The sequence below is a fragment of the Scyliorhinus torazame genome, chromosome 8, assembly GCF_047496885.1.
Source record: "Scyliorhinus torazame isolate Kashiwa2021f chromosome 8, sScyTor2.1, whole genome shotgun sequence".
Classification (NCBI taxonomy): Eukaryota; Metazoa; Chordata; class Chondrichthyes; order Carcharhiniformes; family Scyliorhinidae; genus Scyliorhinus; species Scyliorhinus torazame.
In genome coordinates, this window is record NC_092714.1 from 205,908,236 (window position 1) to 205,933,417 (window position 25,182).

Below are 25,182 nucleotides of genomic sequence, written 5' to 3' on the forward strand. Positions count from 1 at the left end.
GTACAGCATGGGGTTAGATACAGAGTAAAGCTCGCCTCGACACTGTCCCCATCAAACACTCCCAGGACAGGTACAGTACGGGGTTAGAGACAGAGTAAAGCTCCCTCTACACCGTCCCCATCAAACACTCCCAGGACAGGTACAGCATGGGGTTAGATACAGAGTAAAGCTCGCCTCGACACTGTCCCCATCAAACACTCCCAGGACAGGTACAGTACGGGGTTAGAGACAGAGTAAAGCTCCCTCTACACCGTCCCCATCAAACACTCCCAGGACAGGTACAGCACGGGGTTAGATACAGAGTAAAGCTCCCTCTACACTGTCCCCATCAAACACTCCCAGGACAGGGACAGCACGGGGTTAGATACAGGGTAAAGCTTCCTCTACACTGTCCCCATCAAACACTCCCAGGACAGGTACAGTACGGGGTTAGATACAGAGTAAAGCTCCCTCTACACTGTCCCTGTTTTTGTCTTTGGGAACAGGCATATACTCGGTGGGATCTTACTGTGCCTGTTCTTGCTCTGTTTCAGTGAGCTGGGGTTCATGGTACGACCATGTGAAGGGATGGTGGGAAGCGCAGGACAAACATCGGATTCTCTTCCTCTTCTATGAGGATATGAAGGAGGTAACGGCAGTGGGAGGGACCGAGTGTGGAGGAGAATGAGTGTCCGAGGGTGTGACACAGACAGAGGGAGGGGGGTGTGAGAGAGAGAGAGGGAGCAAGATAGAGAGGGAGATAGAGAGAGGGAGATAGAGAGAGGGAGATAGAGAGAGGGAGATAGAGAGAACGAGATAGTGAGAGCGAGATAGAGAGACCGAGCTAGAGAGAGCGAGATAGGGAGAGCAAGATAGAGAGAGCGAGATAGAGAGCGCGAGATAGAGAGCGCGAGATAGAGAGAGCGCGATAGAGAGAGCGCGATAGAGAGAGCGCGATAGAGAGAGCGCGACAGAGAGAGCGCGATCGAGAGAGCGCGATAGAGAGAGCGCGAACGCGATAGAGAGACCGAGCTTGAGAGAGTGAGATAGAGAGAGCGAGATAGAGAGAGCGAGATAGAGAGAGCGCGATAGTGAGAGCGCGACAGAGAGAGCGCGATAGAGAGAGCGCGATAGAGAGAGCGAGATAGAGAGAGCGCGATAGAGAGAGCGCGATAGAGAGAGCGCGATAGAGAGAGCGCGATAGAGAGACCGAGCTTGAGAGAGCGAGAGAGCGAGATAGCGAGAGCGAGATAGAGAAACCGAGCTAGAGCGAGCGAGATAGAGAGAGCGTGAGATAGAGAGAGCGCGAGATAGAGAGAGTGCGAGATAGAGAGAGCGAGACAGCGAGAGCGCGATAGAGAGAGCACGATTGAGAGAGCGAGATAGGGAGAGCGAGATAGAGAGAGCGAGATAGAGAGCGCGAGATAGAGAGCGCGAGATAGAGAGCGCGAGATAGAGAGAGCGCGATAGAGAGAGCACGATAGAGAGCACGAGATAGAGAGAGCGAGATAGAGAGAGCGAGATAGAGAGAGCGAGATAGAGAGCGCGAGATAGAGAGAGTGAGACAGAGAGAGCGCGATAGAGAGAGCGCGATAGAGAGCGCGAGATAAAGAGAGCGAGATAGAGAGAGCGAGATAGAGGGAGCGAGATAGAGCGAGTGTGATAGAGAGAGTGTGATAGAGAGTGCGCGATAGAGAGAGTGCAATAGAAAGAGCAAGATGGAGAGAGAGACCGAGGGACAGCGAGACAGAGAGTTTGATAGAGAGAGCAAAATGGAGAGAGAGCGAGATAGAGAGAGCATGATAGTGAGAGCGAGATGGTGAGCGAGGAAGAGCGAGATCGAGATGGAGAGAGAGCGAGGAAGAGCGAGATTGAGAGAGTGAGATAGAGAGAGCGAAAGAGAGAGAGCAAGATAGTGAGCACGAAAGAGCGAGAGCGCGACAGGGAAAGCGAGACAGTGAGAGCGAGATAGAAAGAGCGAGATAGAGAGAGATAAATAGAGAGAGCGAGATAGAAAGAGCGTGATAGAGAGATCGCGATAGAGAGAGCGAGATAGAGAGAGTGAGACAGAGAGAGCGCGATAGAGAGAGCGCGATAGAGAGAGCGAGATAGGGAGAGCGGGATAGGGAGAGCGAGATAGGGAGAGCGGGATATGGAGAGCAGGATAGGGATAGCGTGATAGAGAGAGCGAGATAGAAAGAGCAAGATAGGGACAGCGCGATAGAGAGAGCCAGATACAGATCGCTTGATAGAGCGAGAGCGAGATAGAGAGAGCGAGATAGAGAGAGCGAGATAGAGAGAGCGAGATAGAGAGCGAGATAGAGAGAGTGAGATAGAGAGAGCGAGATAGAGAGAATGCGATAGAGAGCAAGATAGAGAATGCGCGATAGAGAGCGAGATAGTGAGAACGCGATAGAGAGCAAGATAGAGAGAGCGCGATTGAGAGCGAGCTAGAGAGAGCAAGATAGGGAGAGCGAGATAGGGAGAGCGAGATAGGGAGAGCGAGATAGGGAGAGCGAGATAGCGAGAGCGAGATAGGGAGAGCGAGATAGGGAGAGCGGGATAGGGAGAGCGGGATAGGGAGAGCGAGATAGAGCGAGCGAGATAGGGAGAGCGAGATAGGGAGAGCGGGATAGGGAGAACGGGATAGGGAGAGCGGGATCGGGCGAGCGAGATAGAGAGAGCGAGATAGAGAGAGTGCGATAGAGAGCAAGATAGAGAGAGCGCGATAGAGAGCGAGATAGAGAGAGCGCGATAGACAGAGCGAGATAGAGAGAGCACGATAGAGAGCGAGAGCATGATAGACAGAACGAGCGAGATTGAGAGAGCAAGATTGAGAGAGCGAGATAGAAAGTGCGAGATAGAGGGAGCGAAATAGAGAGAGCGAGATAGAGAGAGCGAGATAGAGAGAGCGAGATAGAGAGAGCGCGATAGAGAGAGCGAGAAGGAGCGAGCGAGTTACAGAGCGCGAGATAGAGAGAGCGATATATAGAGAGCGAGATAGAGAGAGCGAAATAGAGAGCACGAGATAGAGAGCACGAGATAGAGAGCACGAGATAGAGAGCACGAGATAGAGAGAGCGAGATAGAGAGAGCGAGATAGAGAGAGCGAGATAGAGAGAGCGAGATAGAGAGAGCGAGATAGAGTGAGATAGAGAGCGCGAGATAGAGAGAGCGAGATAGAGAGAGCGAGATAGAGAGAGTGAGATAGAGAGCGCGAGATAGAGAGAGTGAGATAGAGAGAGCGAGATAGAGAGAGCGAGCTAGAGAGAGCAAGATGGGGAGAGCGAGATAGGGAGAGCGATATATAGAGAGCGAGATAGAGAGCGCGAGATAGAGAGAGTGAGAGAAGGAGAGCGAGAAAGAGAGAGCGCGACAGGGAGAGCGAGATAGGGAGAGCGAAATAGAGAGAGCGAGATAGAGAGAGTGAGATAGGGAGAGCGAGATAGAGAGAGCGTGACAGGGAGAGCGAGATAGGGAGAGCGAGATAGAGAGAGCGAGATAGACAGAGTGAGATAGGGAGAGTGAGATAGAGAGAGCGCGACAGGGAGAGCGAGATAGGAAGAGCGAGATAGAGAGAGCGAGATAGAGAGAGTGAGATAGGGAGAGCGAGATAGAGAGAGCGCGACAGGGAGAACGAGATAGGGAGAGCAGGATAGGGAGAGCGGGATAGGGAGAGCGGGATAGGGAGAGCGGGATAGGGAGAGCGGGATAGGGAGAGCGAGATAGAGAGAGTGAGATAGGGAGAGCGAGATAGAGAGAGTGAGATAGGGAGAGCGAGATAGAGAGAGCGCGACAGGGAGAGCGAGATAGGGAGAGCGAGATAGAGAGAGCGAGACAGAGAGAGTGAGATAGGGAGAGCGAGATAGAGAGAGCGCGACAGGGAGAGCGAGATAGAGAGAGCGCGATAGAGAGCAAGATAGAGACAGTGTGAGATAGAGAGAGCGAGATAGAGAGTGTGAGATAGAGCGAGCGTGATATGGAGAGCGAGATAGAGAGAGCGTGATAGAGAGAGCGAGATAGAGAGAGCAAGATAGAGAGAGCGCGATAGAGAGCAAGATAGAGAGAGCGCAATAGAGAGCAAGAGAGAGAGAGCGCGATAGAGAGCGCGATAGCGCGATACACAGAGTGAGAAAGAGAGAGCTCTATTGAGAGAGCAAGCTTGAGAGAGCGAGCTAGAGAGAGTGAGCTAGAGAGAGCATGATAGAGAGAGTGAGATAGAGAGTGCGAGAAAGGGAGAGCGAGATAGAGAGAGAGAGATAGAGAGCGTGAGATAGGGAGAGTGAGATAGAGAGAGCGAGAAAGTGAGAGCGAGCTAGAGAGAGAGAGCATGATAGAGAGAACGAGCGAGATTGAGAGAGCAAGTTTGAGAGAGCGAGATAGAGAGTGCGAGATAGAGGGAGCGAGATAGAGCGAGTGTGATAGAGAGAGTGTGATAGAGAGTGCGCGATAGAGAGAGTGCAATAGAAAGAGCAAGATGGAGAGAGAGACCGAGGGACAGCGAGACAGAGAGTTTGATAGAGAGAGCAAAATGGAGAGAGAGCGAGATAGAGAGAGCGTGATAGTGAGAGCGAGATGGTGAGCAAGGAAGAGCGAGATCGAGATGGAGAGAGAGCGAGGAAGAGCGAGATTGAGAGAGTGAGATAGAGAGAGCGAAAGAGAGAGAGCAAGATAGTGAGCACGAAAGAGCGAGAGCGCGACAGGGAAAGTGAGACAGTGAGAGCGAGATAGAAAGAGCGAGATAGAGAGAGATAAATAGAGAGAGCGAGATAGAAAGAGCGTGATAGAGAGAGCGAGATAGAGAGAGCGAGATAGAGAGAGCACGAGAGAGAGAGCATGATAGAGAGAGCATGATAGAGAGAGCATGATAGAGAGAGCGCGATAGAGAGAGCGAGATAGAGAGAGCGAGATAGGGAGAGCGTGATAGAGAAAGCGAGATAGAGAGCGAGATAGAGAGAGCGAGATAGAGAGAGCGAGATAGGGATAGCGGGATAGGGAGAGCGAGATAGGGAGAGCGGGATATGGAGAGCAGGATAGGGATAGCGTGATAGAGAGAGCGAGATAGAAAGAGCAAGATAGGGACAGCGCGATAGAGAGAGCCAGATACAGATCGCTTGATAGAGCGAGAGTGATAGAGAGAGCGAGATAGAGAGAGCGAGATAGAGAGAGCGAGATAGAGAGAGTGAGATAGAGAGAGCGAGATAGAGAGAATGCGATAGAGAGCAAGATAGAGAATGCGCGATAGAGAGCGAGATAGTGAGAAGGCGATAGAGAGCAAGATAGAGAGAGCGCGATTGAGAGCGAGCTAGAGAGAGCAAGATAGGGAGAGCGAGATAGGGAGAGCGAGATAGGGAGAGCGAGATAGCGAGAGCGAGGTAGGGAGAGCGAGATAGGGAGAGCGAGATAGAGCGAGCGAGATAGGGAGAGCGGGATAGGGAGAGCGGGATAGGGAGAGCGAGATAGAGCGAGCGAGATAGAGCGAGCGAGATAGAGCGAGCGAGATAGGGAGAGCGGGATAGGGAGAGCGGGATAGGGAGAGCGGGATAGGGAGAGCGGGATCGGGCGAGCGAGATAGAGAGAGCGAGATAGAGAGAGTGCGATAGAGAGCAAGATAGAGAGAGCGCGATAGAGAGCGAGTTTGAGAGAGCGCGATAGACAGAGCGAGATAGAGAGAGCACGATAGAGAGCGAGAGCATGATAGAGAGAACGAGCGAGATTGAGAGAGCAAGATTGAGAGAGCGAGATAGAAAGTGCGAGACAGAGGGAGCGAAATAGAGAGAGCGAGATAGAGAGAGCGAGATAGAGAGAGCGAGATAGATAGAGCGAGATAGAGAGAGCGAGATAGAGAGAGCGCGATAGAGAGAGAGAGAAGGAGCGAGCGAGATGGAGCGAGCGAGATGGAGCGAGCGAGTTACAGAGCGCGAGATAGAGAGAGCGATATAGAGAGAGCGAGATAGAGAGAGCGAGATAGAGAGCACAAGATAGAGAGAGCGAGATAGAGAGCGCGAGATAGAGAGAGCGAGATAGAGAGAGCGAGATAGAGTGAGATAGAGAGCGCGAGATAGAGAGCGCGAGATAGAGAGCGCGAGATAGAGAGAGCGAGATAGAGAGAGCGAGATAGAGAGAGCGAGATAGAGAGAGCGAGATAGAGAGAGCGAGATGGGGAGAGCGAGATAGGGAGAGCGATATATAGAGAGCGAGATAGAGAGAGCGAGATAGAGAGAGTGAGATAGGGAGAGCGAGAAAGAGAGAGCACGACAGGGAGAGCGAGATAGGGAGAGCGAGATAGAGAGAGCGAGATAGAGAGAGTGAGATAGGGAGAGCGAGATAGAGAGAGCGCGACAGGGAGAGCGAGATAGGGAGAGCGAGATAGAGAGAGCGAGATAGAGAGAGCGAGATAGACAGAGCGAGATAGACAGAGTGAGATAGGGAGAGCGCGACAGGGAGAGCGAGATAGGGAGAGCGAGATAGAGAGAGCGAGATAGAGAGAGTGAGATAGGGAGAGCGAGATAGAGAGAGCGCGACAGGGAGAGCGAGATAGGGAGAGCAGGATAGGGAGAGCGGTATAGGCAGAGCGGGATAGGGAGAGCGAGATAGAGAGTGTGAGATAGGGAGAGCGAGATAGAGAGAGCGCGACAGGGAGAGCGAGATAGGGAGAGCGAGATAGAGAGAGCGAGATAGAGAGAGTGAGATAGGGAGAGCGAGATAGAGAGAGCGCGACAGGGAGAGCGAGATAGGGAGAGCGGGATAGGGAGAGCGGTATAGGGGGAGCGGGGTAGGGAGAGCGGGATAAGGAGAGCGTGATAGAGAGAACTTGATAGAGGGAGCGTGATAGAGCGAGATAGAGAGTCCAAGATAGAGACAGTGTGAGATAGAGAGAGCGAGATAGAGAGAGTGAGATAGAGCGAGCGTGATAGGGAGAGCGAGATAGAGAGAGCGTGATAGAGAAAGCGAGATAGAGAGAGCGAGATAGAGAGAGCGCGATAGAGAGCAAGATAGAGAGAGCGCAATAGAGAGCAAGATAGAGAGAGCGCGATAGAGAGCGCGATAGCGCGATACACAGAGTGAGATAGAGAGAGCACGATTGAGAGAGCAAGCTTGAGAGAGCGAGCTAGAGAGAGTGAGCTAGAGAGAGCATGATAGAGAGAGCATGATAGAGAGAGTGCGATAGAGAGTGCGAGATAGGGAGAGCGAGATAGAGAGAGAGAGATAGAGAGCGTGAGATAGGGAGAGTGAGATAGAGAGAGTGAGATAGGGAGAGCGAGATAGAGAGAGCGAGAAAGTGAGAGCGAGCTAGAGAGAGCGAGATAGCGAGAGCAAGATAGAGAAACCGAGCTAGAGAGATCGAGATAGAGAGAGCGAGACAGAGAGAGCGAGATAGAGAGAGCGAGATAGAGAGAGCGAGATGGAGCGAGCGAGATGGAGCGAGCGAGATGGAGCGAGCGAGTTACAGAGAGTGAGATAGAGAGAGCGATATAGAGAGAGCGATATAGAGATAGAGAGAGCGAGATAGAGAGAGCGAGATAGAGAGAGCGAGATAGTGAGAGCGAGATAGAGAGAGCGAGAAAGTGAGAGCGAGCTAGAGAGAGCAAGATGGGGAGAGCGAGATAGGGAGAGCGAGATATAGAGAGCGAGATAGATAGAGCAAGAAAGTGAGATTGTGATAGAGAGCAAGAGAGAGAGAGCACGATTGAGAGCGAGCTAGAGAGAGCAAGATAGGGAGAGCGAGATAGAGAGAGCGAGATAGGGAGAGCGAGATAGGGAGAGCGCGATAGGGAGAGCGAGATAGGGAGAGCGAGATAGGGAGAGCGGGATAGGGAGAGCAGGATAGGGAGAGCGGGATAGGGAGAGCGGGATAGGGCGAGCGAGATAGAGAGAGCGAGATAGAGAGAGCGAGATAGAGAGTGCGATAGACAGCAAGATAGAGAGAGCGCGATAGAGAGCGAGATAGAGAGCGCAATAGACAGAGCGAGATAGAGAGAGCACGATAGAGAGAGAGAGCGAGATAGAGAGAGCGAGATGGAGCGGGCGAGATGGAGCGAGCGAGATAGAGAGAGTGAGTTACAGAGAGTGAGATAGAGAGACCGAGCTAGAGAGAGCGAGATAGAGAGAGCGAGATAGAGAGAGCAAGATAGAGAGAGCGAAATAGAGAGCGCGAGATAGAAAGAGCGAGATAGAGAACGCGAGATAGGGAGAGCGAGATAGAGAGAGCGAGAAAGTGAGAGCGAGATAGGGAGAGCGAGATAGGGAGAGCTAGATAGGGAGAGCGAGATAGGGAGAGCGTGATAGAGAGAGCGAGATAGGTAGAGTGCGATAGAGGAGCCAGATACAGAGAGCTTGATAGAGAGTGTGATAGCGAGAGCGAGATAGAGCGTGCGTGATAGAGAGCGCGCGAGATAGGGAGAGCGAGATAGAGAGGGAGAGATAGAGCGTGCGTGATAGAGAGCGCGCGAGATAGAGAGAGCGAGATAGAGAGATTGAGATAGGGAGAGCGAGATAGAGAGAGCGAGATAGAGAGAGCGAGATGGAGCGGGCGAGATGGAGCGAGCGAGATAGAGAGAGCGAGATAGTGAGAGCGAGATCGAGAGACCGAGCTAGAGAGAGCGAGATAGAGAGAGCGAGATAGGGAGAGCAAGATAGAGAGAGCGAAATAGAGAGCGCGAGATAGGGAGAGCGAGATAGGGAGAGCGAGATAGGGAGAGCGAGATAGAGAGCGAGATAGAGAGAGCGAGATAGGGATAGCGGGATAGGGAGAGCGAGATAGGGAGAGCGGGATATGGAGAGCAGGATAGGGATAGCGTGATAGAGAGAGCGAGATAGAAAGAGCAAGATAGGGACAGCGCGATAGAGAGAGCCAGATACAGATCGCTTGATAGAGCGAGAGTGATAGAGAGAGCGAGATAGAGAGAGCGAGATAGAGAGAGCGAGATAGAGAGAGTGAGATAGAGAGAGCGAGATAGAGAGAATGCGATAGAGAGCAAGATAGAGAATGCGCGATAGAGAGCGAGATAGTGAGAAGGCGATAGAGAGCAAGATAGAGAGAGCGCGATTGAGAGCGAGCTAGAGAGAGCAAGATAGGGAGAGCGAGATAGGGAGAGCGAGATAGGGAGAGCGAGATAGGGAGAGCGAGGTAGGGAGAGCGAGATAGGGAGAGCGAGATAGAGCGAGCGAGATAGGGAGAGCGGGATAGGGAGAGCGGGATAGGGAGAGCGAGATAGAGCGAGCGAGATAGAGCGAGCGAGATAGAGCGAGCGAGATAGGGAGAGCGGGATAGGGAGAGCGGGATAGGGAGAGCGGGATAGGGAGAGCGGGATCGGGCGAGCGAGATAGAGAGAGCGAGATAGAGAGAGTGCGATAGAGAGCAAGATAGAGAGAGCGCGATAGAGAGCGAGTTTGAGAGAGCGCGATAGACAGAGCGAGATAGAGAGAGCACGATAGAGAGCGAGAGCATGATAGAGAGAACGAGCGAGATTGAGAGAGCAAGATTGAGAGAGCGAGATAGAAAGTGCGAGACAGAGGGAGCGAAATAGAGAGAGCGAGATAGAGAGAGCGAGATAGAGAGAGCGAGATAGATAGAGCGAGATAGAGAGAGCGAGATAGAGAGAGCGCGATAGAGAGAGAGAGAAGGAGCGAGCGAGATGGAGCGAGCGAGATGGAGCGAGCGAGTTACAGAGCGCGAGATAGAGAGAGCGATATAGAGAGAGCGAGATAGAGAGAGCGAGATAGAGAGCACAAGATAGAGAGAGCGAGATAGAGAGCGCGAGATAGAGAGAGCGAGATAGAGAGAGCGAGATAGAGTGAGATAGAGAGCGCGAGATAGAGAGCGCGAGATAGAGAGCGCGAGATAGAGAGAGCGAGATAGAGAGAGCGAGATAGAGAGAGCGAGATAGAGAGAGCGAGATAGAGAGAGCGAGATGGGGAGAGCGAGATAGGGAGAGCGATATATAGAGAGCGAGATAGAGAGAGCGAGATAGAGAGAGTGAGATAGGGAGAGCGAGAAAGAGAGAGCACGACAGGGAGAGCGAGATAGGGAGAGCGAGATAGAGAGAGCGAGATAGAGAGAGTGAGATAGGGAGAGCGAGATAGAGAGAGCGCGACAGGGAGAGCGAGATAGGGAGAGCGAGATAGAGAGAGCGAGATAGAGAGAGCGAGATAGACAGAGCGAGATAGACAGAGTGAGATAGGGAGAGCGCGACAGGGAGAGCGAGATAGGGAGAGCGAGATAGAGAGAGCGAGATAGAGAGAGTGAGATAGGGAGAGCGAGATAGAGAGAGCGCGACAGGGAGAGCGAGATAGGGAGAGCAGGATAGGGAGAGCGGTATAGGCAGAGCGGGATAGGGAGAGCGAGATAGAGAGTGTGAGATAGGGAGAGCGAGATAGAGAGAGCGCGACAGGGAGAGCGAGATAGGGAGAGCGAGATAGAGAGAGCGAGATAGAGAGAGTGAGATAGGGAGAGCGAGATAGAGAGAGCGCGACAGGGAGAGCGAGATAGGGAGAGCGGGATAGGGAGAGCGGTATAGGGGGAGCGGGGTAGGGAGAGCGGGATAAGGAGAGCGTGATAGAGAGAACTTGATAGAGGGAGCGTGATAGAGCGAGATAGAGAGTCCAAGATAGAGACAGTGTGAGATAGAGAGAGCGAGACAGAGAGAGTGAGATAGAGCGAGCGTGATAGGGAGAGCGAGATAGAGAGAGCGTGATAGAGAAAGCGAGATAGAGAGAGCGAGATAGAGAGAGCGCGATAGAGAGCAAGATAGAGAGAGCGCAATAGAGAGCAAGATAGAGAGAGCGCGATAGAGAGCGCGATAGCGCGATACACAGAGTGAGATAGAGAGAGCACGATTGAGAGAGCAAGCTTGAGAGAGCGAGCTAGAGAGAGTGAGCTAGAGAGAGCATGATAGAGAGAGCATGATAGAGAGAGTGCGATAGAGAGTGCGAGATAGGGAGAGCGAGATAGAGAGAGAGAGATAGAGAGCGTGAGATAGGGAGAGTGAGATAGAGAGAGTGAGATAGGGAGAGCGAGATAGAGAGAGCGAGAAAGTGAGAGCGAGCTAGAGAGAGCGAGATAGCGAGAGCAAGATAGAGAAACCGAGCTAGAGAGATCGAGCTAGAGAGATCGAGATAGAGAGAGCGAGACAGAGAGAGCGAGATGGAGCGAGCGAGATGGAGCGAGCGAGATGGAGCGAGCGAGTTACAGAGAGTGAGATAGAGAGAGCGATATAGAGAGAGCGATATAGAGATAGAGAGAGCGAGATAGAGAGAGCGAGATAGAGAGAGCGAGATAGTGAGAGCGAGATAGAGAGAGCGAGAAAGTGAGAGCGAGCTAGAGAGAGCAAGATGGGGAGAGCGAGATAGGGAGAGCGAGATATAGAGAGCGAGATAGATAGAGCAAGAAAGTGAGATTGTGATAGAGAGCAAGAGAGAGAGAGCACGATTGAGAGCGAGCTAGAGAGAGCAAGATAGGGAGAGCGAGATAGAGAGAGCGAGATAGGGAGAGCGAGATAGGGAGAGCGCGATAGGGAGAGCGAGATAGGGAGAGCGAGATAGGGAGAGCGGGATAGGGAGAGCAGGATAGGGAGAGCGGGATAGGGAGAGCGGGATAGGGCGAGCGAGATAGAGAGAGCGAGATAGAGAGAGCGAGATAGAGAGTGCGATAGACAGCAAGATAGAGAGAGCGCGATAGAGAGCGAGATAGAGAGCGCAATAGACAGAGCGAGATAGAGAGAGCACGATAGAGAGAGAGAGCGAGATAGAGAGAGCGAGATGGAGCGGGCGAGATGGAGCGAGCGAGATAGAGAGAGTGAGTTACAGAGAGTGAGATAGAGAGACCGAGCTAGAGAGAGCGAGATAGAGAGAGCGAGATAGAGAGAGCAAGATAGAGAGAGCGAAATAGAGAGCGCGAGATAGAAAGAGCGAGATAGAGAACGCGAGATAGGAAGAGCGAGATAGAGAGAGCGAGAAAGTGAGAGCGAGATAGGGAGAGCGAGATAGGGAGAGCTAGATAGGGAGAGCGAGATAGGGAGAGCGAGATAGGGAGAGCGTGATAGAGAGAGCGAGATAGGTAGAGTGCGATAGAGGAGCCAGATACAGAGAGCTTGATAGAGAGAGTGTGATAGCGAGAGCGAGATAGAGCGTGCGTGATAGAGAGCGCGCGAGATAGGGAGAGCGAGATAGAGAGGGAGAGATAGAGCGTGCGTGATAGAGAGCGCGCGAGATAGAGAGAGCGAGATAGAGAGATTGAGATAGGGAGAGCGAGATAGAGAGAGCGAGATAGAGAGAGCGAGATGGAGCGGGCGAGATGGAGCGAGCGAGATAGAGAGAGCGAGATAGTGAGAGCGAGATCGAGAGACCGAGCTAGAGAGAGCGAGATAGAGAGAGCGAGATAGGGAGAGCAAGATAGAGAGAGCGAAATAGAGAGCGCGAGATAGGGAGAGCGAGATAGGGAGAGCGAGATAGGGAGAGCGAGATAGAGAGCGCGAGATAGGGAGAGCGAGATAGAGAGAGTGAGAAAGTGAGAGCGAGATAGGGAGAGCGAGATAGGGAGAGCGAGATAGGGAGAGCGAGATAGGGAGAGCGTGATAGAGAGAGCAAGATAGGTAGAGTGCGATAGAGGAGCGAGATTCAGAGAGCTTGATAGAGAGAGTGTGATAGCGAGAGCGAGATAGAGCGTGCGTGATAGAGAGCGCGCGAGATAGGGAGAGCAAGATAGAGAGGGAGAGATAGAGCGTGCGTGATAGAGAGCGCGCGAGATAGAGAGAGCGAGATAGAGAGAGTGAGATAGGGAGAGCGAGATAGAGAGAGCGTGATAAAGAAAACGAGATAGAGAGAGCGAGATAGAGAGAGAGAGCGAGCGAGATAGAGCGAGCGAGATAGAGAGAGCGAGATAGAGAGAGCGAGATAGGGAGAGCGAGATAGCGAGAGCGAGATAGAGAAAGCGAGATAGGGAGAGCGAGATAGGGAAAGCGGGATAGGGAAAGCATTATCGGGAGAGTAGGATAGGGATAGCTTGATAGAGAGAGCGAGATAGAGAGAGCAAGATAGGGACAGCGCGATAGAGAGAGCGAGATAGGGAGAGCGAGATAGAGAGCGAGATAGGGAGAGCGAGATAGGGAGAGCGAGATAGGGAGAGCGAGATAGGGAGAGCGAGATAGGGAGAGCGTGATAGAGAGAGCAAGATAGGTAGAGTGCGATAGAGGAGCGAGATACAGAGAGCTTGATAGAGAGAGTGTGATAGCGAGAGCGAGATAGAGCGTGCGTGATAGAGAGCGCGCGAGATAGGGAGAGCAAGATAGAGAGGGAGAGATAGAGCGTGCGTGATAGAGTGCGCGCGAGATAGAGAGAGCGAGATAGAGAGAGTGAGATAGGGAGAGCGAGATAGAGAGAGCGTGATAGAGAAAACGAGATAGAGAGAGCGAGATAGAGAGAGAGCGAGATAGAGAGAGCGAGATAGAGAGAGCGAGATAGAGAGAGCGAGATAGAGAGAGCGAGATTGGGAGAGCGAGATAGAGAGAGCGAGATAGAGAGAGCGAGATAGAGAGAGCGAGATAGAGAGAGCGAGATAGAGAAAGCGAGATAGGGAGAGCGAGATAGGGAAAGCGGGATAGGGAAAGCGGTATAGGGAGAGTAGGATAGGGATAGCATGATAGAGAGAGCGAGATAGAGAGAGCAAGATAGGGACAGCGCGATAGAGAGAGCGAGATAGGGAGAGCGAGATAGAGAGAGCGAGATAGAGAGAATGTGATAGAGAGCAAGATAGAGAATGCGCGATAGAGAGCGAGATAGTGAGAACGCGATTGAGAACGAGCTGGAGAGAGCGAGATAGGGAGAGCGAGATAGAGGGAGCAAGATAGGGAGAGCGAAATAGGGAGAGCGGGATAGGGAGAGCGGGATAGGGCGAGCGAGATAGAGAGAGCGCAATAGAGAGAGCGAGATGGAGAGAACGGGATAGAGAGAGTGCGATAGAGAGCAAGATAGAGAGAGCGCGATAGAGAGCGAGATAGAGAGAGCATGATAGAGAGCGAGATAGAGAGAGCACGATAGAGAGAGAGAGCATGATAGAGAGAACGAGCGAGATTGAGAGAGCAAGATTGAGAGAGCGAGATAGAGAGTGCGAGATCGAGGGAGCGAGATAGAGCGAGTGTGATAGAGAGAGTGTGATAGAGAGAGTGTGATAGAGAGTGCGCGATAGAGAGAGTGCAATAGAAAGAGCAAGATGGAGAGAGAGACCGAGGGACAGCGATACAGAGAGTTTGATAGAGAGAGCAAAATGGAGAGAGAGCGAGATAGAGAGAGCGTGATAGTGAGAGCGAGATGGTGAGCGAGGAAGAGCGAGATCGAGAAGGAGAGAGAGCGAGGAAGAGCGAGATTGAGAGAGTGAGATAGAGAGAGCGAAAGAGAGAGAGCAAGATAGTGAGCACGAAAGAGCGAGAGCGCGACAGGGAAAGCGAGACAGTGAGAGTGAGATAGAAAGAGCGAGATAGAGAGAGATAAATAGAGAGAGCGAGCTAGAAAGAGCGTGATAGAGAGAGCGAGATGGAGCGAGCGAGATGGAGCGAGCGAGATGGAGCAAGCGAGATAGAGAGAGCGAGATAGAGGGAGATAAATAGAGAGAGCGAGATAGAGAGACCGAGCTAGAGAGAGCGAGATAGGGATAGCAAGATAGAGAGAGCGGGATAGGGAGAGTGAGATAGAGAGAGCGTGATAGGGCGAGTGAGATAGAGAGAGCGTGATAGAGAGAGCGTGATAGAGAGAGCGTGATAGAGAGAGCGAGCTAGAGAGAGCGAGCTAGAGAGAGCAAAATTGAGAGAGCGAGATAGAGATTGTACTATAGAGAGAGCGAGATGGAGAGAGCGAGCGAGATAGAGAGAGCGTGATAGGGAGAGCGAGATAGAGAGCGCGAAATTGAGAGATCGAGATAGAGATTGTACGATTGAGAGAGCGAGATAGAGAGAGCGCGAGATAGAGAGCGCGAGGTAGAGAGAGCGAGATAGAGAGAGCGAGATAGAGAGCGTGAAATTGAGAGAGTGTGATAGAGAGAGCGAGATAGTGAGAGCGAGATAGCGAGAGCGAGCTAGAGAGAGTGAAGAAGAGCGAAAGAGAGAGAGCGAGACAGTGAGAGCGAGAAACAGACACAGTAAAAGCGAGGGTGAGAGAGCGAGAGAGATAGAGACAGTGAGAGATACCGTGAGAGGTACCATGAGAGGTATAGAGACAGCGAAAGAGAGTGCGGGAGACAGCGACAGAGTGAGAGAGACAGACAGAGAGAGAGAGACGGAGAGAGATAGAGCAATAGATTTTGAGAGACAAAAGGAGAGACAGAGTGAAAGACAGAACATGAGAATGCGAGCGATAGAGTTTGAGAGAGAGATAGAGAGAGAGACAGAGAGAGAGAGATAGAGAGAGTGAGATAGAGAGAGCAAGATAGAGCGAGCGAGATGCAGAGAGCGAGCGAGATAGAGAAAGCGTGATAGTGAGAGGGGGATGGTGAGCGAGGAAGAGCGAGATCGAGATGGAGAGGGAGCAAGGAAGAGTGAGATAGAGAGTGAGATAGAGAGAGCGAAAGAGAGTGAGCGAGATAGAGAGCGCGAGATAGAGAGCGCGAGATAGAGAGCGCGAGATAGGGAGAGCGAGATAGAGAGAGCGAGATAGAGAGTGTGAGATAGAGCGTGTGAGATAGGGAGAGCGAGATAGAGAGAGCAAGATAGGGAGAGCGAGATAGAGAGCGTGAGATAGGGAGAGCGAGATAGAGAGAGCGAGAAAGTGCGAGCGAGCTAGAGAGAGCAAGATAGGGAGAGCAAGATAGGGAGAGCGAGATAGGGAGAGCGAGATAGGGAGAGCGAGATAGGGAGAGCGAGATAGGGAGAGCGAGATAGGGAGAGCGAGATAGGGAGAGCGAGATAGGGAGAGCGAGAGAGTGAGATAGAGAGAGCAAGATAGAGAGACCGAGATACGGAGAGCGAGATACGGAGAGCGAGATAGGGAGAGCGGGATAGGGAGAGCACGATAGAGAGAGCCAGATACAGAGAGCTTGATAGAGAGAGCGTGATAGAGAGAGCGAGATAGAGAGAGCGAGATAGGGAGAGCACGATAGAGAGAGCCAGATACAGAGAGCTTGATAGAGAGTGCAAGATAGAGAGAGTGCAAGATAGAGAGAGTGCGAGATAGAGAGAGCGAGATAGAGAGAGTGAGATAGAGAGAGCATGAAAGGGAGAGCGCGATAGAGAGAGTGAGATAGAGAGAGCGAATGGAGAGAGCGCGATAGAGAGAGCGAGATAGAGAGCGTGAGATAGGGAGAGCAAGATAGAGAGAGCGATAGAGAGAGCGCGATAGAGAGAACATGATGGACAGAGCGAGATAGAGCAAGTGAGATAGAGAGAGCGCGATAGAGAGAGCGAGATAGAGAGAGCCCGATAGAAAGAGTGAGATAGGGAGAGCGAGATGGAGAGAGCGAGATAGGGAGAGCGAGCTAGAGAGAGAGAGCTAGAGAGAGCGAGCTAGAGAGAGAGCAATAGAGAGAGAGCGATAGAGAGAGCAAGATAGAGCGAGCGAGGTAGAGCGAGCGAGGTAGAGAGAGCGAGGTAGAGAGAGCGAGGTAGAGAGAGCGAGGTAGAGAGAGCGAGATAGGGAGCGCGGGTTGGAGAGCACGAAAGAGAGAGAGCGAGACAGGGAAAGCGAGACAGTGAGAGCGAGATAGAAAGAGCGAGATAGAGAGAGCGAGATAGAGAGCGAGATAGAGCGAGCGAGCTAGAGAGAGCGAGATAGAGAGAACGAGATAGAGAGAGCGAGTTGGAGCGAGCGAGATAGAGATTGTACGATAGAGCGAGCGAGATAGAGAGAGCGCGAGATAGAGAGCGCGAGATAGAGAGAGCGAGATAGAGAGTGCGAGATAGAGAGAGCGAGATTGAGAGAGCGAGATAGAGAGCGCGAGATAGAGAGAGCGAGATAGAGAGCGCGAGATAGAGAGAGCGAGATAGAGAGCGTAAGATTGAGAGAGCGAGCTAGAGAGAGCGAGATAGAGAGCGCGAGATAGAGAGAGCGAGATAGAGAGCGTGAGATAGAGAGAGCGAGCTAGAGAGAGCGAGGAAGAGCAAAAGAGAGAGAGCGAGACAGTGAGAGCGAGAAACAGACACAGTGAAAGCGAGGGTGAGAGAGCGAGAGAGATAGAGACAGTGAGAGATACCGTGAGAGATACCGTGAGAGGTATAGAGACAGCGAAAGAGAGAGTGCGGGAGAAAGCGACAGAGTGAGAGAGACAGAGTGAGAGAGACGGAGAGAGTTGGAGCAATAGATTTTGAGAGACAGAAGGAGAGACAGAGATAAAGACAGAGAGAGAGACAGAGAGCGAGACAGAGAGAAAGACAGAGAGAGACAGAGAGAGAGAGACAGAGAGAGACAGACTCAGTCTGAATGGTAAGTCCCTCTCCCACTGACCCCTGACCCTCAGTCTGAATGGTCAGTCCCCCTCCCACTGACCCCTGACCCTCGGTCTGAATGGTCAGTCCCTCTCCCACTGACCCTTGACCCTCAGTCTGAATGGTCAGTTGCTCTCCCACTGACCCCTGACCTTCAGTCTGAATGGTCAGTCCCTCTCCCACTGACCCTTGACCCTCAGTCTGAATGGTCAGTCGCTCTCCCACTGACCCCTGACCTTCAGTCTGAATGGTCAGTCCTTCTCCCACTGACCCCCGACCCTCAGTTTGAATGGTCAGTCCCTCTCCCACTGACCCCTGACCCTCAGTCTGAATGGTCAGTCCCCCTCCCACTGACCCTCTGACCCTCAGTCTGTATGGTCAGTCCCTCTCCCACTGACCCCTGACCCTCAGTCTGAATTGTCAGTCCCTGTCCCACTGACCCCTGACCCTCAGTCTGAATGGTCAGTCCCTCTCCCACTGACCCTCAGTCTGAAAGGTCAGTCACTCTCCCACTGACCCCTGACCCTCAGTCTGAAAGGTCAGTCCCTCTCCCACTGACCCCTGACCCTCAGTCTGAAAGGTCAGTCCCCCTCCCACTGACCCCTGACCCTCAGTCTGAAAGGTCAGTCACTCTCCCACTGACCCCTGACCCTCAGTCTGAAAGGTCAGTCCCCCTCCCACTGACCACTGACCCTCAGTCTGAAAGGTCAGTCCCTCTCCCACTGACCCCTGACCCTCAGTCTGAAAGGTCAGTCCCCCTCCCACTGACCCCTGACTCTCAGTCTGAATGGTCAGTCCCTCTCCTACTGACCCCTGACCCTCAGTCTGAAAGGTCAGTCCCTCTCCCACTGACCCCTGACCCTCAGTCTGAAAGGTCAGCCCCCCTCCCACTGACCCCTGACCCTCAGTCTGAATGGTCAGTCCCTCTCCTACTGACCCCTGACCCTCAGTCTGAATGGTCAGTCCCTCTCCTACTGACCCCTGACCCTTAGTCTGAATGGTCAGTCCCTCTCCCACTGACCCCTGACCCTCAGTCTGAAAGGTCAGTCCCCCTCCCACTGACCCCTGACCCTCAGTCTGAAAGGTCAGTCCCTCTCCCACTGACCCCTGACCCTCAGTCTGAAAGGTCAGTCCCTCTCCCACTGACCCCTGACCCTCAGTCTGAAAGGTCAGTCCCCCTCCCACTGACCCCTGACCCTCAGTCTGAAAGGTCAGTCACTCTCCCACTGACCCCTGACCCTCAGTCTGAAAGGTAAGTCCCCCTCCCACTGACCCCTGACCCTCAGTCTGAAAGGTCAGTCCCTCTCCCACTGACCCCTGACCCTCAGTCTGAAAGGTCAGTCCCCCTCCCACTGACCCCTGACTCTCAGTCTGAATGGTCAGTCCCTCTCCTACTGACCCCTGACCCTCAGTCTGAAAGGTCAGTCCCTCTCCCACTGACCCCTGACCCTCAGTCTGAAAGGTCAGCCCCCCTCCCACTGACCCCTGACCCTCAGTCTGAATGGTCAGTCCCTCTCCTACTGACCCCTGACCCTCAGTCTGAATGGTCAGTCCCTCTCCCACTGACCCCTGACACTCAGTCTGAATGGTCAGTCCCTCTCCCACTGACCCCTGACCCACAGTCTGAAAGGTCAGTCCCCCTCCCACTGACCCCTGACCCTCAGTCTGAGTGGTCAGTCCCTCTCCTACTGACCCCTGACCCTCATTCTGAAAGGTCAGTCCCTCTCCCACTGACCCCTGACCCTCAGTCTTAAAGGTCAGTCACTCTCCCACTGACCCCTGACCCTCAGTCTGAAAGGTCAGTCCCTCTCCCACTGACCCCTGACCCTCAGTCTGAAAGGTCAGTCACTCTCCCACTGCTCTCGTTTTTATTGTTTTTCTAAATAAATGTAGAATACCCAATTATTTTTCCGAATTAAGGGGCAATTTAGCATCGGCCAATCAGCCGACCCGGCACCTCTTTGGGTTGTGGGGGTGAGACTCACGCAGACACGGGGAGAATGTGCAAACTCCACACGGACAGTGACCCGGGACCGGAGTCGAACCTGGGACCTCGGCGATGTGAGGCAGCAGTGCTAACCACTGCGCCACCGTGCTGCCCTGTCACTGCTCTCTAACCCCGAGTCTGAAGGGCCCATGCCTCACTGTGACCTCTGACCCTTGCCCTGGAGGGTCAGTGCCTCTCCCACTGACCTCTGACCCCTGTTCTGGATGGCCGGTATCTCTCTTGCTGACATCTGACCCCTGGTCTGGGTGGTCAGTCCATCTCTCAATGAGCCTGGGTGTGGATGGTCAGTTAATCTCTGCTTGACCCCTGACCCCACTTATGGTTCCTCAGTCCCCCTCTCTCAGTGACCCCTGACCCCGGTTCTGGTTTCTCAGTCCCCCCTGTCTCACTGACCCCTGACCCCGGTTCTGGTTTCTCGGTCCCCCCTGTCTCACTGACCCCTGACCCCGGTTCTGGTTTCTCGGTCCCCCCTGTCTCACTGACCCCTGACCCCGGTTCAGGTTTCTCGGTCCCCCCTGTCTCACTGACCCCTGACCCCGGTTCTAGTTATTCAGTCCCCCCTGTCTCACTGACCCCTGACCCCGGTTCTGGTTCCTCAGTCCCCCTCTCTCAGTGACCCCTGACCCCGGTTCTAGTTATTCAGTCTCCCCTGTCTCACTGACCCCTGACCCCGGTTCTGGTTTCTCGGTCCCCCTGTCTCACTGACCCCTGACCCCGGTTCTGGTTTCTCGGTCCCCCTGTCTCACTGACCCCTGACCCCAGTTCTGGTTTCTCGGTCCCCCTGTCTCACTGACCCCTGACCCCGGTTCTGGTTTCTCGGTCCCCCTGTCTCACTGACCCCTGAGGTCTCTAACTCCGGTCCATTCCCATCCTATAGAATCCCAGACGGGAGATCCTGAAGGTGGCAGAGTTCATGGAGAAGGTTCTGGAAGAGGACGTCATTGAGAAGATCGTTCACCATTCCTCCTTCGAGGTCATGAAGGACAATCCGATGACCAATTACACCACCTTCCCGATGAACATCTTGGATCACAACATCTCCAGGTTCATGCGCAAGGGTAGGTTCGAAGGGTCAAGGGTGAGAGAGCGGGGTGATCGGGATTGACTTTTCACACTTTGGGCCCTGTTCCCTGACCTCCCCTGGGCCCAGCCTTTCCGGGTAGGCCGGATTGGGCCTCCCCTGAACCCACCCCCTGGACCTCCATTCTGGGCTGGGAGAGACGATCTAGCCATTGGAAAGGGTCAATGTAGAGCATGCGGGGCGGGACGGCTCCCTGAGACACTGTCTCCCTCTCCTCACACACACACATACACACCAGGAAAGGCTCAAGCTATAAGTCCCGCCTTTGTACTAAATCATTCACCGGATGTGGGGTGTGATGATATCCATCACTGTGAATACACAAGGGGTTAATGTAAATACACTACGACTAAGTAAACACTAGAGGGAGCACCGGAGATGCCATGACATGCAGACATACATCTAATGAACACATAGAATCGGACACGACCAATGGGCAGTCAAGACACCCAGAGGTGACACTACCACAAGGGGGCATTACACAACCCATATATAAGGACAGGGCACACGTGCTCTGTCTCTTTCCACAGGCGACACTCTGAGACAGGGGCAGATCAGAAGCATCACACCCACCACGTGGCTTAGAGCAGACTGGTTAGTTAGACTGAGTTACTGTAGCAAGATCAGCAGGAGAATCGAACACATAGAGAACTGTGCGAATGGAGTGTGTGTGTGTGGGTGGGGGGGGGGGAATGGGGGGACTTGCAGTCGGGGCGTTCACCATGCCACTGCTGCCCCTTGTCCCTCTGGGTGGGAGAGGTGGCGGGTTTGGAAGGTGCTGTCGAAGGAGCCTCGGCGAGCGGCTGCCGTGCATCTTGTAGACGGTACACACGGCTGCCGCGGTGCGTCGGTGGGGGGGGGGAGCGGCTGTGGAAGGTAGGGGGGGGGGGGGAGCGGATGTGGAAGGTGGGGGTCAGCGTGTCGATCGAGCGGGAGCTGCTTTGTCCTGGATGGTGTCGAGCTTCTCGAGTGTTGTTGGGAGCCGCACCCATCCAGGCAAGTGGAGAGGGTCCCATCACACTCCTGACTTGTGTCCTTGTCAATGGTGGACAGGCTTTGGGGGGGGGGTCAGGAGGTGAGTTACTCTCCGCAGGATTCCCAGCCTCTGACCTGCTCTGGGAGCCGCAGTGTTTATGTGGCTGGGTCCAGTTTCTGGTCCATGGGAACCCCCAGGATGTGGATTGTGGGGATTCAGCGATGGGAACGCCTTCAAATATCAAGAGGCGATGAGGAGAGTCCTCGGCCCCCAGTCACCTTCAGCTGCTTCATCAACGACCTTCCCTCCATCGTAAGGTCAGAAGTTCGCTGATGACTGCACCATGTTCAGCACCATTCACAACTCCTCAGACACTGAATCCGTCCGTGACCATATCCATCTCCCCTTGACATTCAATGAAATCACCATCGCTGAATCCCCCACTGCCAACATCCTGGGGGGTTCCCATTGGCCAGAGACACTGCAGGAAGTCGCCAAGCCTCCGACAACAGAGGGCGAGGGGAATGTTGATCCCAGGGACGGAATGGATGGGAAGAGGGGATCCAAACACATCAGCTCGGGAATTTCACCCAAATATATTGAAACACTCTTTGTACATTGACAGTGGTACATTAACAAATAGAGATTGGTTACAGTGTGGAACAAGGGGCCAAACAAGAGCAGCATAGGGCGTCGTGAATAGTGTTCTTACAGGGAACAGATCAGTCCGAGGGGGAGTCGTTGAGGAGTCTGGTAGCTGTGGGGAAGAAGCTGTTCCTATGTCTGGATGTGCGAGTCTTCAGACTTCTGTACCTTCTGCCTGATGGAAGGGTCTGGAAGAAGGCAATGCCTGGGTGGGAGGGGCCTCTGATAATGCTGTCGGCCTTCCTGAGGCAGCGGGAGGTGTAGACTGAATCAATGTGGAGGGGGGCAAGCTGGTGTGATGCGTTGGGCTGAGTTCACCACACTCTGCAGTTTCTTGCGATCTTGGACCGAGCAGTTGCCATACCGGCCTGTGATGCAGCCGGATAGGATGCTCTCTATCGCACATCTGTACAAGTTTGTGAGAGTCGATGCAGACGTGCCGTATTTCTTTAGCTTCCGGAGGAAGTCGAGACGTTGTCGGTCTTTCTTGACTGTCGCATCAACGGGAGTGGCCCAGGACAGACTGTTGGTGATGGTGACCCCCAGGAACCTAAAGCTATCGACCATCTCCACTTTGAGCCATTGATGCAGACGGGAATGTGTGTCGTGCTGCGCTTCCTGAAGTCGATGATCAGTTCCTCGGTCTTTCCAACATTTAGAGAGGTTGTTTTCGGTACACCATGCAAGTGATTTATCTCCCTCCTGTAGTCGTTGTTTGAGATGCGGCCCACCTCAGTCGTATCATCCGCAAACTTACAGATTGAGTTGGAGTTAAATCTTGCCCCACAATCGTGTGTGTACAGGGAGTACAGTGGAGGACTGAGCACACATCCTTGCGGGGCTCCGGGTGTTGAGGACTATGGTGGAGGAGGTGCTGTTGCCTATCCTGACGGATTGCGGTCTGTTGGTGAGGGAATCGGGGATCCAGCTGCACAGGGAGGGGTCACGTCTGAGGTTGCGGAGTTTGGTTATTAGTCTTGTCGGGATAATGGTGTTGAAGGCGGAGCTTTAGTCTACGAACCGCAGTCTCACGTAGGTGTCCTTGTTGTTGAGGTGTTCGAGTGTTGCTTCGAGAGCCAGGGAGATAGCATCTGCTGTGGAGCGGTTGCGGACAAACTGCAAACAGTCCACAGCAGGTGCCTCTCTCCCTCTCTCTTTCCCCCACACCATCTCTATCTCTCTGTCCCTCTCTCACACCCTGATTTTCACTCTCTCTCTCTCTCCCTCTCTCACAGGTGAGGTTGGAGACTGGAAGAATCACTTCACAGTATCTCAGAATGAAGATTTTGATGAACACTATGCGAGGCAGATGGTTCACAGCTCACTGAAGTTTCGCAACGTTCTGTAACCACTCTGAGCGATAAAGCAAATAAACTTCTCCAATCACCAAAAACACAAACTCCGATTATTTCACATCAACTCTGATCCATTATTGAACAGATTACAGATATCGTCCTGAGAGAGAGAGAGAGGGGACTGAGAGACACCAGTCAGTGTACAGATATCTCCCTGAGAGAGAGGGGGCTGAGAGACACCAGTCAGTGTACAGATATCTCCCTGAGAGAGAGAGGGGACTGAGAGACACTAGTCAGTGTACAGATATCTCCCTGAGAGAGAGGGGACTGAGAGATATCAGTCAGTGTACCGATATCTCCCTGAGAGAGGGAGGGGACTGAGAGACACCAGTCAGTGTACAGATATCTCCCTGAGAGAGCGAGGGGACTGAGAGACAACATCAGTGTACAGATATCTCCCTGAGAGAGAGAGGGGACTGAGAGACAACAGTCAGTGTACAGATATCTCCCTGAGAGAGAGGTGACTGAGAGACACCAGTCAGTGTACAGATATCTCCCTGAGAGAGAGGGGACTGAGAGACACCAGTCAGTGTACAGATATCTCCCTGAGAGAGTGGGAGAGGACTGAGAGACACCAGTCAGTGTACAGATATCTCCCTGAGAGAGAGGGGGGACTGAGAGACACCAGTCAGTGTACAGATATCTCCCTGAGAGAGGGAGGGGACTGAGCGACATCAGTCAGTGTACAGATATCTCCCTGAGAGAGAGGGGGGACTAAGAGACACCAGTCAGTGTACAGATATCTCCCTGAGAGAGTGGACTGAGATACACCATTCAGCGTACAGATATCTCCCTGAGAGAGAAAGGACTGAGAGACACCAGTCAGTGTACAGATATCTCCCTGAGAGAGAGGGGACTGAGAGACACCAGTCAGTGTACAGATATCTCCCTGAGAGAGAGAGGGTACCGAGAGACACCAGTCAGGGTACAGATATCTCCCTGAGAGAGAGAGGGGACTGAGAGACACCAGTCAGTGTACAGATATCTCCCTGAGAGAGTGGGAGAGGACTGAGAGACACCAGTCAGTGTACAGATATCTCCCTGAGAGAGGGAGGGGACTGAGATACACCAGTCAGCGTACAGATATCTCCCTGAGAGAGAAAGGACTGAGAGACACCAGTCAGTGTACAGATATCTCCCTGAGAGAGAGGGGACTGAGAGACACCAGTCAGTGTACAGATATCTCCCTGAGGGAGAGAGGGGACCGAGAGACACCAGTCAGTATCCGGATATCTCCCCGAGAGAGAGAGAGAGAGGACTGAGAGACACCAGTCAGTGTACAGATTGCTCCCTGAGAGAGAGACAGGACTGAGAGACACCAGTGCGTGTACAGATATCTCCCTAAGAGAGGGAGGGGACTGAGAGACACCAGTCAGTGTACAGATATCTCCCTAAGAGAGAGAGGACTGAGAGACACCAGTCAGTGTACAGACATCTCCCTGAGAGAGAGGGGCCTGAGAGACACCAGTCAGTGTACATATCTCCCTGAGAGAGAGAGGGGACTGAGAGACACCAGTCAGTGTACAGATATCTCCCCGAGAGAGAGCGTACTGAGAGACATCAGTCAGTGTACAGATAACTCCCTGAGAGAGAGGGGACTGAGAGAAACAAGTCAGTGTACAGATATCTCCCTGAGTGAGAGGGGACTTAGAGACACCAGTCAGTGTACAGATATCTCCCTGAGAGAGAGAGGGGACTGAGAGACACCAGTCAGTGTACAGATATCTCCCT

General features: G+C 53.1%; 1 protein-coding gene across 3 annotated transcripts in view; it reads left to right on the forward strand.

Annotated features, from left to right (window-relative positions):
- The window catches only part of LOC140428339 (sulfotransferase 1C2-like), a 70,388-nt gene extending 46,893 nt beyond the window's left edge, over nucleotides 1-23,495 (forward strand). For all 3 annotated transcript variants that reach the window (XM_072514700.1, XM_072514699.1, XM_072514698.1), the window contains 3 exons: nucleotides 534-628; nucleotides 20,272-20,452; nucleotides 23,332-23,495. In XM_072514700.1, coding sequence (XP_072370801.1) covers nucleotides 534-628; nucleotides 20,272-20,452; nucleotides 23,332-23,444 — 389 coding nt within the window. In that variant the 3' untranslated portion in view covers nucleotides 23,445-23,495. The remainder of the gene's footprint in view (nucleotides 1-533; nucleotides 629-20,271; nucleotides 20,453-23,331) is intronic.
- The last annotated feature ends 1,687 nt before the right edge of the window (nucleotides 23,496-25,182 follow it).